Below are 13,198 nucleotides of genomic sequence, written 5' to 3' on the forward strand. Positions count from 1 at the left end.
ACGAAGACAATCACGAGTACACAATATCTAGTCATTGCCACTTTGTAGTTTGCGTTCTGAACATATGGCAAACACAGCACTGGCAGGGTCAACGTTGCTTTTTAAAAATTGAACAGTGTATTATTCTCCAACAAAGCACACAACGTAGCTAACTTAGAAGTGCAGAATTCAAAAATAAATATAACAATTAAAAGCGACTAGGAAAGAAGTGTACTCTTTGCAGTCAACAAAAAACTACAATACCCGATAGCGAAGCAGAGCTTATGATTGACAGTCGGTCTATTCAATCACAGATCCTGAAATGTTCAGGCTACCGCATTGGGCGGGGTTTCGTATCACAAGAATGGAGACGATCGGCGGGCAAACGCTTTATTACATGCTTCGAAATGTAATTTCCCACGGACACTGTTAAGTTTTTTTAGTTGCATGCCACAGCTGGTGACCAGGGAGCAACAAAGGGCATATGCTTGCGTGAACTAAGTGGGATGACCACACGAGGGATTGTCCAACGAGAGTAAATGAGAGGTAAGGAGAAAGAAGGGCCCGCCATCGTAGCCGGAGAGCTGCGGGGAAAAGTGGGTAGCGCCGCCTGACGGACCGCCCGACGAACCGGGAGCCGCTATCAGGAAACCGCGGTGCCGAGAAACAGGTCTCCAATATCGGAGGGAGCGCCGCCAACAGCTCTCCATATGCCATCACACACTGTAAACAAAGATATTTATCACATTTGTGAGGAAAACCAGACAGTGACTAATGCTACTACTGAGTGGTGGTCGTATTGTTAGCACCGCAGGGCCTTCGATTGGCTAACGGCTGAAAATTGCGATGTTTTTTCGCGAGATTGTTTCATAATGTCTGTGTGAAGACAGCTGGATCTTAATATTACTGGGTCTTCATATTGTGCGAATTAATGACACATGTAACACTGTTTGCGCTGTGTTAATAAAAGCCTGACCACCATAATCGTTTGATGGCTACTACACAACTGCTTATTTATATATTGATATTGGTCAGTGTGACATGTCACTTTCCTTTTTTGTTTACCACAGGTGTGCTCTTATACTGGCCGTCTGGATGACAAAGTAGTCTTCATTCATTGGACATTGCAGAGAAGTTCCTGTTAACACACCAACAGACATTCCCTTTCATGATACGCTTGCAACCTACAGAATTACAACACACAATTACCAAGTACCAGCATGGCCGAGCAGCAGGAGGAGGCAGAAGGTGTGTACCTGGAGCACCAGTATATGTGCAGCGAGTGCCATCAGCTCTTCAACACCCTGGAGGAAGTACTGATCCACCAGCAGATCCACAACGGCCAAGAAGGAGAAGGGGAGGTAGGGGAGGCCATGACCATCCAGGGTGTCCCAGAGATGGGGCAGACCCAGCAGTACCAGTGCCTGGAGTGTGGCACCCTCCTCGTGAACCCGGAGGAACTGCTGCAGCACCAGGAAATGCACATGAGAGAGGCTGGGATGGAGATGGAGCAGCAAGGTTAGGGATTTGATTGTTGAGCAAGCATGAAACACCTGAATGTGTTGAGATATTAAAAATGTACAGTACATCGTTTGCACCTGATGCAACATGATGCCCTTCTGTGCGAGTGAATTTATGGCTATTACAGAAGGAAATACATGTATTCTGTATGATAATGGGAGGGAAGCAGCAGTAAAGCTAACTACGATTTGGACTCATACTATCTTTGATTACTTGCTGTCTCTTAAGGCTTTTGTTTTTCATTTGCATTGCTGTTAGTCATAGTAAGAGTAAGAAACAACGGTATCTGTCTGTGTGTATGACCATCCCGCAGAGCTGTGTGAGGTTCTGGAGACAGAGGAAGCAGGGTCAGAGGCTCAGGTGTCGGGACCTGTCCAGTACCAGTGCCTTGACTGTCTTGCTTTGTTTGACTCACCTGAGACCTGGCTTGAGCATCGGCGGACCCACAGCAGGAGCAGCACACACAGTAACACAGAGACCATTGTAAGTGACCAAACGCCTGACAGACTTACTCAACTTGCGCTATTGCGCTCTACATGTATATTATGACATGTATACTGAGCTACAGTAGTTAATGGTGTAGGCTATGTTCTGCATTGTCATTTTTATGTGGAGTTTTGTCTGAAACTAACTGAAACACTAACTCTCAGTGTGCATCAAATGATGTGAGAAAACATGTTTGACACAGAAACTGGCAGAGCCTTGATAATACTGGGTCAAATCCCATCATAGAGGAAGAAGGTTAATGATGGAACAGACGTAGATTTGAGCAGTAATACTGGTGATGGCAGTAAATCTCTGTTGTGCTTAACTCGTTTACGATATTTTACAGCGGTCAAAAGAAGTTTTAGTTTCTGGTAATATTTCTCCACAACTATAAAAGCAAAGTCTGTGTAAAATCTCTGGATGGTGACAACACAAAATCGTCTTCATGATAGTTTTTGAGTTTGCATTTGTTTAATTTGTGTCACATACTCTAGACTGCATTCAAATTGCTTCAAAGTGAAACATTTAGCTCAGTGACTTGGGTTGTGTAGGCCAGAGCGGATTGGTTTGCTGCAACTGTAATGTAATTCTAGAATTTACTAGATCGAATGGGTGTCATGAACACACAGCAGACATCCAGTCTCCAAAGCATCTGATAATCAACTAAAAGAGAGATAAATCAGAGTGACAGCATTCCCACGCTGTTGACCCCTTTGCTCATCTAAGTGAAAGGTTGATTATCAAACAACACTTAATTTCTGTAGCGCTACATTAAATGAACATTAAAAACCCATGTTTTTTTTGTCCATTGCAACAGGAGTATGTGCTACAGCCCGATGGCACCGTCACTCCACTGAGCAGTATGCAGAACTACGTGCTGAGTGAGCAGCAGGCTGGAGAGATCTTGGCACAGGTACTTGGGATTGTAAACAACTCACAACAGAGGAATAGATTTGACAACTAGATGAGGGATTTAAGAGTTCTTTTCTCTATGTTTCTGTGTTTATGTTCCAGGTACTTGCCCAGCAGCAGCGGCAGCAACAACAAAAGAAACGTCAGCCTGTCTCCAAACTTGCTGCACCCTCCCGTTCCTCCCTGCTGCCTCCAGTGACACCAGCCCCCGGCTCTGCCACCATGCACCTGCAGATTCTCACAGCTCAAGCTCTGGCAGACAACTCCAGCATTCCCAGTCAGCGCCGCTCCAAGCTGCCCCCCTTGTTGCCTGCTGTGGGCCGAGGCTCTTTGGCAAAGCTGGGGGTCTTGGAGAACGGTGTCCAGAGACTGGAGTTAAGATTGGCCCCAAGGGACCAGGATGACACCCAGCAGCAGCAGCAACCAACAGAGGTGGTGGTCATCCACCCTTATGAGTGCTCAGAATGCTCCCTCCTCTTCCACACCCCAGAGGACTTCCTCCAGCACCAGGGAGAACACTTCCTGGGTCAGGACAAAGAGAGTGGAGAACCCGGCGTCATGAGTGGCCTCGAGGAGGTGCGGGGGAGGGAGGAGACTACAGAGAAGGTGGAGGACATTAGGATTAGAGTTGCAGAGAAGAAAGCAGCAGTCTGGTCCCAGTCCCAACAGTGTGAGCTCTGCAACCGCACCTTCACCTCTGTCAACCGGCTGGCTGCTCACAAACGAGTGCACGAGCAGGGCACACATGAATGTCCAGAGTGTGGCAAGGTGTTCAAGAAGACGACATCACTGCAGACACACATGCGCACACACTCAGGCGTGGCCAGGTACCTGTGTGTGGACTGTGGCAATGGCTTTACTACTGAGATGACTCTTATCATGCACAGGTAAAAGGAGAGACACCACAGCAGCCAGCTGTTAGAAACAGCTGATATGCACTATTGATCATATTTCATGTTTTTCTTTTGTTGTCTTGCAGAAAGTCCCACACTGCAGACCCCCTTCACAAGTGTCAGTTCTGCAACAAAACCTTCACCAACATGACCAAGTACCTCTACCACCGCAGAACCCACCTCAACCGCGATTCATCTGACGCACCCGTCCCTGTGTCCATGGTAGTAAAATAATGTCCACCTCCCAATTGTGTTCACAACCTCAAGTTACATGCCTGTGAATATTCTCGGACTAGAGCTGTCCTATCTAGTCTGGTTGCGTACGAACTGATGAAGCCTGCTCGGATGAGAGGCGAAACGTCTTCTAAGACAAACTGACGAGGTCCAGTTGCGAACGATTGAATGCCCTAAAACCTCAAGTTAGTTTGACGTTTCAATTTGACTTTTGCCTGTTTTCTTCTCTAGGTCTCAGCTCCAAGAAGAGCATCTCTCTCCACTCTTGCCATCCTACAGAGAGCAAGAGACAAGAAGAATTCCCACACTGATGATGTGAAAAGCAAGCTGCTGGCCCCTCTCACAGAGGAGGAGATGGAAAAAATGGGAGAAGATCCAATACAAAGCTCTCAAGCAAACAACAAAGTAGAAGGAGGGGAAGTGAAGACGCAGGGGGAGGACAGCAACATGGAGGTGTCTGCCCCACTTGAAGGCAACACCAGTGACCTGCAGCAGGTGGAAAATGCCACCAAGCCTGGCTTAGCTACGAACCCTGTTCCCCTGGATGACACTGGTGTCGAAGTCGCGTCTGGCCCCGCTGATTCAGCAGAGGCTGCTTCAGCTGCATCATCAGACAAAGGGTCTTTTTCTTGTCGTACGTGCTCTAAGACCTTTCCCTCCCAGCTGCAGCTAGTTCACCATCGACGCAAGTCACATGTCACTGAGCGCAGATTTGTTTGTGGCCACTGTGGCAAGTCCTTCAAGAAACATATCCACGTGCGCAACCACATCCGCACTCATACTGGTGAGCGGCCCTTCCAGTGCTCTGACTGTGGCAAAACATTCTCATCTCTAGCCAACATGATGAGGCACAATCTCATCCACTCTGGTGTGCGACCATACCGCTGTGATGTCTGCCACCGCTCCTTCTCACAGTCCTCCAACCTCCGTCAGCACAGCCTGATGCACTCTAATGCTGCAGCACTGTGCTGCCCGGACTGCCCCGCCACCTTTCGCTGGCCCACCAAGCTGGCAGCACATCGCTACACCCAACACCCAGGGGCTCCGGCCCCTTTCCCCTGTCCTCACTGTGAGGCTGGCTTCCTGACCAAGAGGCAACGAGACAGGCACTGTCTGGAGCAGCACCCCACCCTGGTGCAAGCTGGTCCAGGGATAGAAATCAGCAAAGAGTCTGACAACCAAGCAGAGATGGGCAAAGATCTGACCTCAGAGCCCTCCACCTCAACCGCAGTAGAGACAGAAACAGAGGATTCAACCAGTCTTGTGCGAGGGGGTCTAGATTGCAGCATTTGTGGGAAGAAGCTCAATTCTCCTGCCAATCTGCGACTTCACAGACTAAGCCATGTCGCCTTAGGCCCTGGGCGGCCACGGTGCACGTCGGGGAAGCGGCCCAAAGCCCACCAGTGTCCTGTTTGTGGCAAACTGTTTGTGTCTTCCTCCGGAGTGGCACTCCACCAGAGAGTCCACACTGGTGAGCGACCCTTTCCTTGCCAAGTGTGTGGCAAGCGCTTCCGACAGAACACACACCTGCGAGAGCACCTGCGCACACACTCGGGTGAACGGCCATTTCGCTGTGAAGTGTGTGGAAAGGGTTTCATTCAGAGTATGCACCTGGCTGAACACCGTCGAACACATACGGGCGAACGGCCGCACGTGTGTCCACAGTGTGGCAAAGCCTTCAAGACCTTCTCCAACCTGAGGAACCACAAAAAGACTCACGCCAGGCAGCAAAGGCTGGACGAAGAGGCTGCTGTCCAGGCTGCCATGGAGACCGGCTCTGCTGTGGCAGTCGTGGATGCTTCGGCGGTGGAACTAGCTAATGGGCAGCCTCAGCTCATCCAGATTGAAGCCTCAGATCTTCAGCAGGTCAGAATGCATCTCCAAGTCACCTCATCTCTAAAAACTGCCTGTCTTTTCTTATTTTGCTGTGTTCAAGATGTTTTTGGGCTTTAACCTTTTGGTCAGTGGTTGTGTAGCCCCCAGCCAATAACAGTGCACAGGGTGTGAGGGTGGGACTCCATAAAAACGTAGCAACCAGGTGCAAGATAGTAAGTACACATCTAAGAGGAGTTGTTGAGCCAGGACCCATTTTGAATATTGTGTTTACAAATCGCAACCGACTATTGAGATGAACATTTATATTTGAAATAGTTAGAGGATGACATTTAATCAGTACCTGTAAATTTGTACCCACTGTGCTGTTAGTCGAACTCATTCTGAATTCTCTTCCCTCCTCTTAGGCACAGGGCACTCCTACAATCATGTGTAATGAATTTGGGGAGACCATAGCCATCATTGCGACTAGTGAGGGAGAAGCACTTCCTCTGGAACAGGCCTTGGAGATCTATCACACAGCTTTGGAGAGCAACCTAGCTGTGGATGGACTGCAGCTCCTCTGAGGACTACTTTAAGTTGACAAAAAATAGAATTTACTCTGCTTTCACCAAATTGATGAATTCAGTGCTAATCTTTATTTAATCATTCAAATGAAATGGATGTTTTCTTCTGTTTCCAAGGATTGTTTGTGCCGTTTAAGTATTCTGTTGTAAATAGGTGAAATCAATAAATGTTTTTTTTTAAGATGATGATTCTGATGATAAACATTTGTAACCCACAGTCTCATTCAACACAGCCATATATCAAAGTTCACATAGCTGGAGTCACACTGTAGAGATGATGTGAACTGTTACATTTAAAAGGGGCTGGACAAAAATCATGCTTCATTTTAGAATTTCGGCTTAAGGAAAACCCATTTTTCACATTGCCAGTGATAAAATCACTTTAATTGAACACCTATTTTTATTTGCATACTGAAAGATACAGATACAAACTTAAATTATTCATATAAATTCCTCTCTTGTATACTGGAACAGCAAAACAAGGAGCATAACACAAACATTAATAGCCATATTTATTATTGTTTTTTTCCCCATTTCATGTGTTTTACTTTCGGTAATGGGTGTCTTTAAGTCAACTTATGTTCAATGACAGATTTTTCCTTATCAATAATATAATGAGTCTACTGACTCTACAGTAATTATTTACAACACAACCAAGTCTTGCACAAAGACACAACCAGTATTAGATCCTACCAGCTCTCTATGATTCATTACCTTCCCCTCACTTCCCCCAGTTTTCTCTCCGCCTGTCTAAAAAGGAGGTCTGGAGAGAGCAATAAAGTGACAAAGGGAGGAAGGAGGGAAGGAAGGAAAGAGTTGGAGGAAGGAGATGTACAAGTGTTGAGGCTATAGAATCAAACTTAGCGAGGGACAGAGAGGCATACAGGGTTGTCTAAAAACATACGGCTTATTACTGTTGAAAGAATATAAAGGTCCACATTGTGTTTGTCCTCCTCTGAAATGAACAATAAAAATAACTGCACCGCAGGTCCTTGCTGAGGTGAGAGACCAGTCAAGGGAAGACTACAAAGGAGGAACTGTCCAGGTGTGGAGCAGCATCTCTCACCTGCCTCCGAAATTATTAAAAAAAAAAAAAAAAAAAAACTAGTATAGAAATCAACAGCTGGTATAAATGAAGGAAACAAATGGACCAAGGTTCACTGCAATGATATGAGGAGTAATAATAATAGTAACCATAGGAATAGTACAACAACAAACTGAATATAACAATGTTAAATACAAATCAAATTATTTAAAAAAAAGTTAATAAAACTGCTTGGCAATAGAGGATTAAGGCCTTTTCAGCCAGACCTCTACAACAAAAAGCCAGGATGTGCCCATTGACTCTGACCCACCTCCTTCCTTCATGGCTAGCGAATGAGAGGCACAGGAATGCTTGGTTCCTTCCTACTGGCATGTGCTAGGGTCAGTCGCAAGAAGGGAGGACTTGGCCAGACAGGTAATTGCAGGAATGATGGCACTGCCAGAAGTCCACTTGAGTTTCAGTCAATTTTTCAGTCACTCCAGGTAGACCTCCCCTGAAGGTCTACATGTGAGCAATAAAATGGAAAGTGATCTTTCCAGGTCCATAGTAATGAATTCTCTTGTCAAATCAAATAGTTTCCTGCTGTTGAGGGCCCAGCCCCCTAATGTCAGCAGAAATGAGACACAAGCTCACAACAGTTAAGTCTAAATACAGCTTGTTCCTTAAGCAGATACTCGCTGCTTTTACTCCTCTAACCCTATTAAAAACAAATATCAAAACATGTAATGTCCTTGTTTTAAAACTGCTGACTTTTCACTGTTTCAGAATGGGTTAAACAGGCCTCTCCGTCTAAAACGAGAACCCTTTCTTCTTCAAGGCAAATGAGTGCAGCAGAGCACAATGGTCCTTCGTTCACTGGCATCTATGGGAGTTTTCTCCAAGGTGGTTAATGCAGAGTGCTAATTCAAGTGGGGGAATCAAGAGTTTGCAGGGTGTGGATGTGTGTGTTTGTGTGTGTTTGTGTGTGCACGCACTCATATGTGCGTTGTGGTAGTTTTTTGTGCCACTGGTCTTTTACGTGTCCTATTTTTTTGGTGCAAGGGTCACATACAACCAAAAAAACAAGAACAAAAAAAGTCCCAACATTGCATACAAACATCTCTCACTCTCACAGGTTGGCTGCTGAGGGTGGAAAGAAATCAGGGTCTGACCAGAGGAGAGTTAAGAGTGTGGATTAAATTAAAAACAAAAATGTAAGGTGTGAAAGCTTTCAGGGGGTGGAAAGGTGTGACGTCAATAGTCACTGATTGGTCAATCTAACTCGACAGCACCCCTCATCTAGAAGAGTCCTGTGAATCACGAGGATCCTCTGGGCTCGCTTCGGTCCCTTGCTCGTCTTCTTCATCTTGCAGGTCCCCACATCCTCTCGCAGATCCTTCTCCTGACTGGGACCCAGAAGGTCCAGGAAGAGAGCAAGTTGAGTCAGAGATGCCTAAACCAGTGGCATCAGAGGGGGCAGCTGTCTGCATGATCTTCTGCCGGACCTCCCTTATCTTCAGCTGAAGACACACCTTTGTGGGAAATATATCGGAGTATCTTGTCTGGAAGGCTGCAGTGGCTTGAGCTGGAAACAAGGAAATAAAGAAAGAAAAAGACAACATGAATGAAAGTCAGTAGGTGGATAATCATTCTTAAAGAATGTGTATCATACCGTGTGTGTTTGTGTCTTACCTGACGGAAAGAAGCCCTGCTCCTGGAACAGCTGCATGACCAGTGCTCGCCTCTGGTCCAGCGTTCGTCGCAGCGAGGAGTACGGCACCTTATCAAACTCCAGTTCTGTCAGGATGTCTTCTCCATCTGGGGCTGGGAAAGGGACACACGGGTGGAGCGGTTGAGTCTTCAGGAAACTATTTAATGTTTATGCCACTTCAGATCCCATCATCTTTATTTCCCTCAAAGAGGTGACACCACGCAGGAAAAATGCAGCAGTGGGTAAAAGTTTCTTCGAGTCAGCGATTCCCGTCTGGCTCGTGTGTTTACATTTTCAAACTCATCCTCACTTCAGTTTGACAGGAAAAATCCTTATTCTGATTTTTTTCCCCCATCATAATGACAGGACTGTTAAGCAATTGTTTCAAAGGTTAATACAGATTAATCATAACATCCAGGAAATTTTTATTAGCCCAACATGCATTTAACTGCATCATCTTATCTGATGCTTTTATTGCTGGAAAAAAGTAGAACATACAGTACTAAACAGTAAAATTAAAGACTTTGTAATGCACCATGCAGAGACTGGGTCAGTCGCCAATCACCTGTGGCCTGCTTGTATTTAGAAGTCTACTTTCATAACAATTAGCCTCATTGCATCAACAAAGCCAGGACAGGACTCCATCATTTGATAAAATATGGGTTTTGGAGCCTTAGCGAATATGTAATTTGCTCCATCTGATAATGGTCCCATACGTTTTGGAACCACATATCCAGTCTGCCATTTCTTTTACGGGGGTATCTAGAAAAGGTAGGGTTTGCAGGAGTACTGGGCACATACTTATTTTTCCTTATTTCTGGCTGCCTGGTAGGGGCTGATGATTGGCAAATGCAGGTCGACTTGGGAGGACAGCTAGTTGTGCCCCAGGAAATAGTTTATAGTAATCTGAGGCCAGACATTGTCTTATGGTCCATGAGTAAAAAGACTGTGTATTTTATTGAGTTAACAGTCCCTTGGGAAAATTCAGTGGAGGCAGCTTATGAAAGGAAGAAGACTAAGTATGCAGATTTAAAGACAGAATCTGAGCAGAGGGGATGGAAGACCAGGGTCTGTCCGGTTGAAGTGGGGTGTAGAGGTTTTGTTGCAGGGTCAGCTGTTTCACTGTTGAGGGAGCTGGGAGTGCATGGGCAAAATTTAAGAAAGACAGTGAGGGAGATGTCAGATGAGGCTGCTAGGTCTAGTCAGTGGATATGGATCAGGAGAAATAATAGTAGTTGGGGGGTGAAATAGGGACAGTGGGGGGGCAGGCAGAGGACATGCATGCCTAACCCGGCAAGAGAAGAGGTTAAAGTCTGAACAAGACACCTCTCCTCTGCTCTGCTTTCCCCGCCCCATCTTCTCGCTCTGCCAATAGGAAGAGAACCAGGAAGTTTAGATAAGGTGGGGGTGTGGCCAGCTAGAGTCTCTCTTTGGGACCATGCGGCCTGTTCAGGTGAGTTTGCGGGGTAAGACACAGAGTTGGCTTGTTTTTTGATCTTTTTGGTTGTTTTCCTGTTTTGTCTACTTCTTGAAGGAAATGTTAGGGTTTGTTTTCCTGCTCTGTTTGCTTTTTGAAGGAAATGGTAGGGTTTGCTGCTTCTTGAAGGAAATGTTAGAAGAGGCTGTTAAATCTAGTCTGTGGTTTAGGCCTCCACCTTCAGCACCTTCTAAATTTTCCACCCCCTACCCGAACAAGGGTCTGTATCCAATCCCTACTTTCATCTTTTGACTCTACCTCTTTATTTTCTATCCCCTACCCGAACCAGGGTTTGTATTCCCACCCCGCTTTTTCTTGGTGCAGTTGGTGAGAGGCAGGGGTAGATGATGGTAGTGTGGCAATCGGCAGTTACATGTGGCATCTAGGCCTGTGGTAGCATTGCAGCAGCTAACAATAGCTAAAGCGGTGAGAGTATGATAGTATCTTAGCAGTTAGTATTGGTAGCTAGCAATTAACATTAACAGTATAGGTGAATCTAGCGTTATTGTCTTCTTCTGTTCCTCTTAGCAGGTAGCGGTTAGCACATAACATTAGCTAAATGGTAGCATCGGAACTGTATTGTCTTCTTCTGTTCTTCCTAGCGGTTAGCAGTAGCATTAGCAATAGTTAAATGGTAGCATCGGTACTGGCCACTACCTGGAGCATCTCTGGGTCAGTTGAACGTGGCGGTGCTGTTTGGATTGTGTAGGAGCAGTGTGAACTGGCACTAGGGGGGGTGACTCTGGGACGCCGGAGTTCACTGCCTAACCTCCTGGAGGTGTAGTGGGACTAAGTAGGCGAAACACTGTTGAAGGGAGGTTTCCACCTGATGACCCCCAGAGACGTGTTAGGAATCACTGCTCTTTGGCAGGTATAGAGGCAGATTAGAGCTCCAAGGTTCTTCACTGAGAATGAATCCTCTTTTTGAGCACAAGTATCTTGTGTTTAAATTAACTATATTAAGACAATGTGTGTTAAACATGTATGGTGAGAATTTATTACTGAATTATTATTGTGTCTTAAAGCCAACTATGGAGGAGGAATTTATTTCAATTACCCAATTTGTAATAAATTTAGACATTGTCATTGTCTGTGTGCCCTTGCTCTTCCCTGTGTGTTACCTGCTCTGTCGAAGGTGAAGATGTCTCCCTCACACTTGGCGGCACTTTTAGGCGTGTTGGGCTCTGAGCTGCAGCTTGAGCGCCGCCGACTCTTTCTCTTAGGGGAGACTTGATCGTCAGTGGCAGAGTCCAAATCTAGAAGCACACACAGGAAAACAAACTTAAAACCCATGACACAGCATGACATTTACATAAAATGACCCATTTTCAAAATCTCAGTGTACTGTGCAGCTTTTGCAAAAAAAAAAAAAAACTAAACAAACAAGAAATTGTGCAACATCTATCAATTTGGCTCAACAAATGGTTTTACTGTTAATTACAATAATAAAACACATAACAGCATCATATACCAAAAGTCAATAAACACTACAGAGAGAGTTCTACCTTTGCTTGAAAAAAAGCAGCAACTATCTGCTGTTGACTAAATGTTTGCACATTCAGTCACTGTCACTAGCCAAGAGTAGTCTAAAAACATTTAGCCAGAGTACCTGTGGAGTTCTTCCTCTTGCGTCGATAGCTGCCCAGAATGGCACGGGGTGACGTGGCCAGACTCTGCAGGGTGGGTGAAGGCAAAACCTCCTCTGGCCGAAACTCTGGCAGCTCTGCGAAGCGCTCCTCAAAATACACCTCCGACAGCACCCTGCCAGACCAACACGCACACACGCAAACACAGACACAATCCACAGTATATATACACTGTCCATCCATAATTTCTGCAGCCTTACACACAACATTCACAGAGGTGTTAACTCACTTGTCCACAGAGTCAAAAGTCTTCTTAAGCGGGGGTGGGCGGGCTTTGACCTTTTTGGGCGTAGGACCATCTTTGTCAGTCTGTGGGGGTGGCAGGGCGGGCTCTGTGGCTGATGGAGGGGGGAGAGGAGAGGAGGGGAGGGACTCCTTCCATCCAGCCTACACAGAAAGTTCAATTTACATACTTTATGCAACGTCACAGGGATGTTATGAGCGGACAACGACTTCGCATTATATCAGAGCTGAAAGCTGGGGTCTGCTGTTCCTCTCACCTCTTTGGTGGTTGTGCTTTCCCTGTTCCGTGTGTCAGATGGGTCCACTGTACTGGAGCCCTCCAGGGGTCTGTCAGAGGATGGCAGCTCATTGACGGGATGTGTTGATGGAGACTCAGGATCAAAGGAGAAATGACTCGTGGCTGCAGCTTCTCTCTCCCTCTCCTTTTCCCGCTCTCTTTCTCTCTCCCTGTCCTTCTCCCTTTCTCTCTCTTTTCCTCTGCCTCCTCCTTCGTAGCTGCCCACAGGGATGTTCGCCACCGTTGCCTTCACCTTCTGAGGGGTTCTGACTGGAAGCTGGGTTAGTTTGGGTGTACCAGGTGTACTGCCTATAAAGCATTTAAAATATAGCATCAGTAACACAATTCACTACAAAAACCAGCCTTGGAGATTAAGTATTGAATAAAAGCAAGTAC

At 46.1% G+C, this 13,198-nt stretch overlaps 2 protein-coding genes across 2 annotated transcripts in view; one reads left to right on the forward strand and one right to left on the reverse strand.

Annotated features, from left to right (window-relative positions):
• Positions 1-350: 350 nt before the first annotated feature.
• On the forward strand, positions 351-6,607 carry znf526 (zinc finger protein 526). The gene is made up of 8 exons (XM_041941891.1): positions 351-525; positions 1,050-1,497; positions 1,814-1,983; positions 2,804-2,899; positions 3,001-3,785; positions 3,878-4,013; positions 4,257-5,891; positions 6,266-6,607. Exons 2-8 carry the CDS (start codon positions 1,200-1,202, stop codon positions 6,422-6,424), a joined length of 3,279 nt encoding a protein of 1,092 aa, XP_041797825.1. The 5' UTR covers positions 351-525; positions 1,050-1,199; the 3' UTR covers positions 6,425-6,607.
• Positions 6,487-13,198, reverse strand: part of cicb (capicua transcriptional repressor b) — a 38,003-nt gene continuing 31,291 nt past the window's right edge. The window contains exons 16-21 of the mRNA XM_041941868.1: positions 12,783-13,111; positions 12,512-12,669; positions 12,246-12,406; positions 11,758-11,892; positions 9,141-9,272; positions 6,487-9,033 (exon numbers count right to left, since the gene is read on the reverse strand). Of these exons, the coding sequence (XP_041797802.1) occupies positions 8,744-9,033; positions 9,141-9,272; positions 11,758-11,892; positions 12,246-12,406; positions 12,512-12,669; positions 12,783-13,111 (1,205 nt within the window). The 3' untranslated portion in view covers positions 6,487-8,743. The remainder of the gene's footprint in view (positions 9,034-9,140; positions 9,273-11,757; positions 11,893-12,245; positions 12,407-12,511; positions 12,670-12,782; positions 13,112-13,198) is intronic.

The sequence above is a fragment of the Chelmon rostratus genome, chromosome 8 (genome assembly GCF_017976325.1).
Source record: "Chelmon rostratus isolate fCheRos1 chromosome 8, fCheRos1.pri, whole genome shotgun sequence".
Lineage (NCBI taxonomy): Eukaryota > Metazoa > Chordata > Actinopteri > Chaetodontiformes > Chaetodontidae > Chelmon > Chelmon rostratus.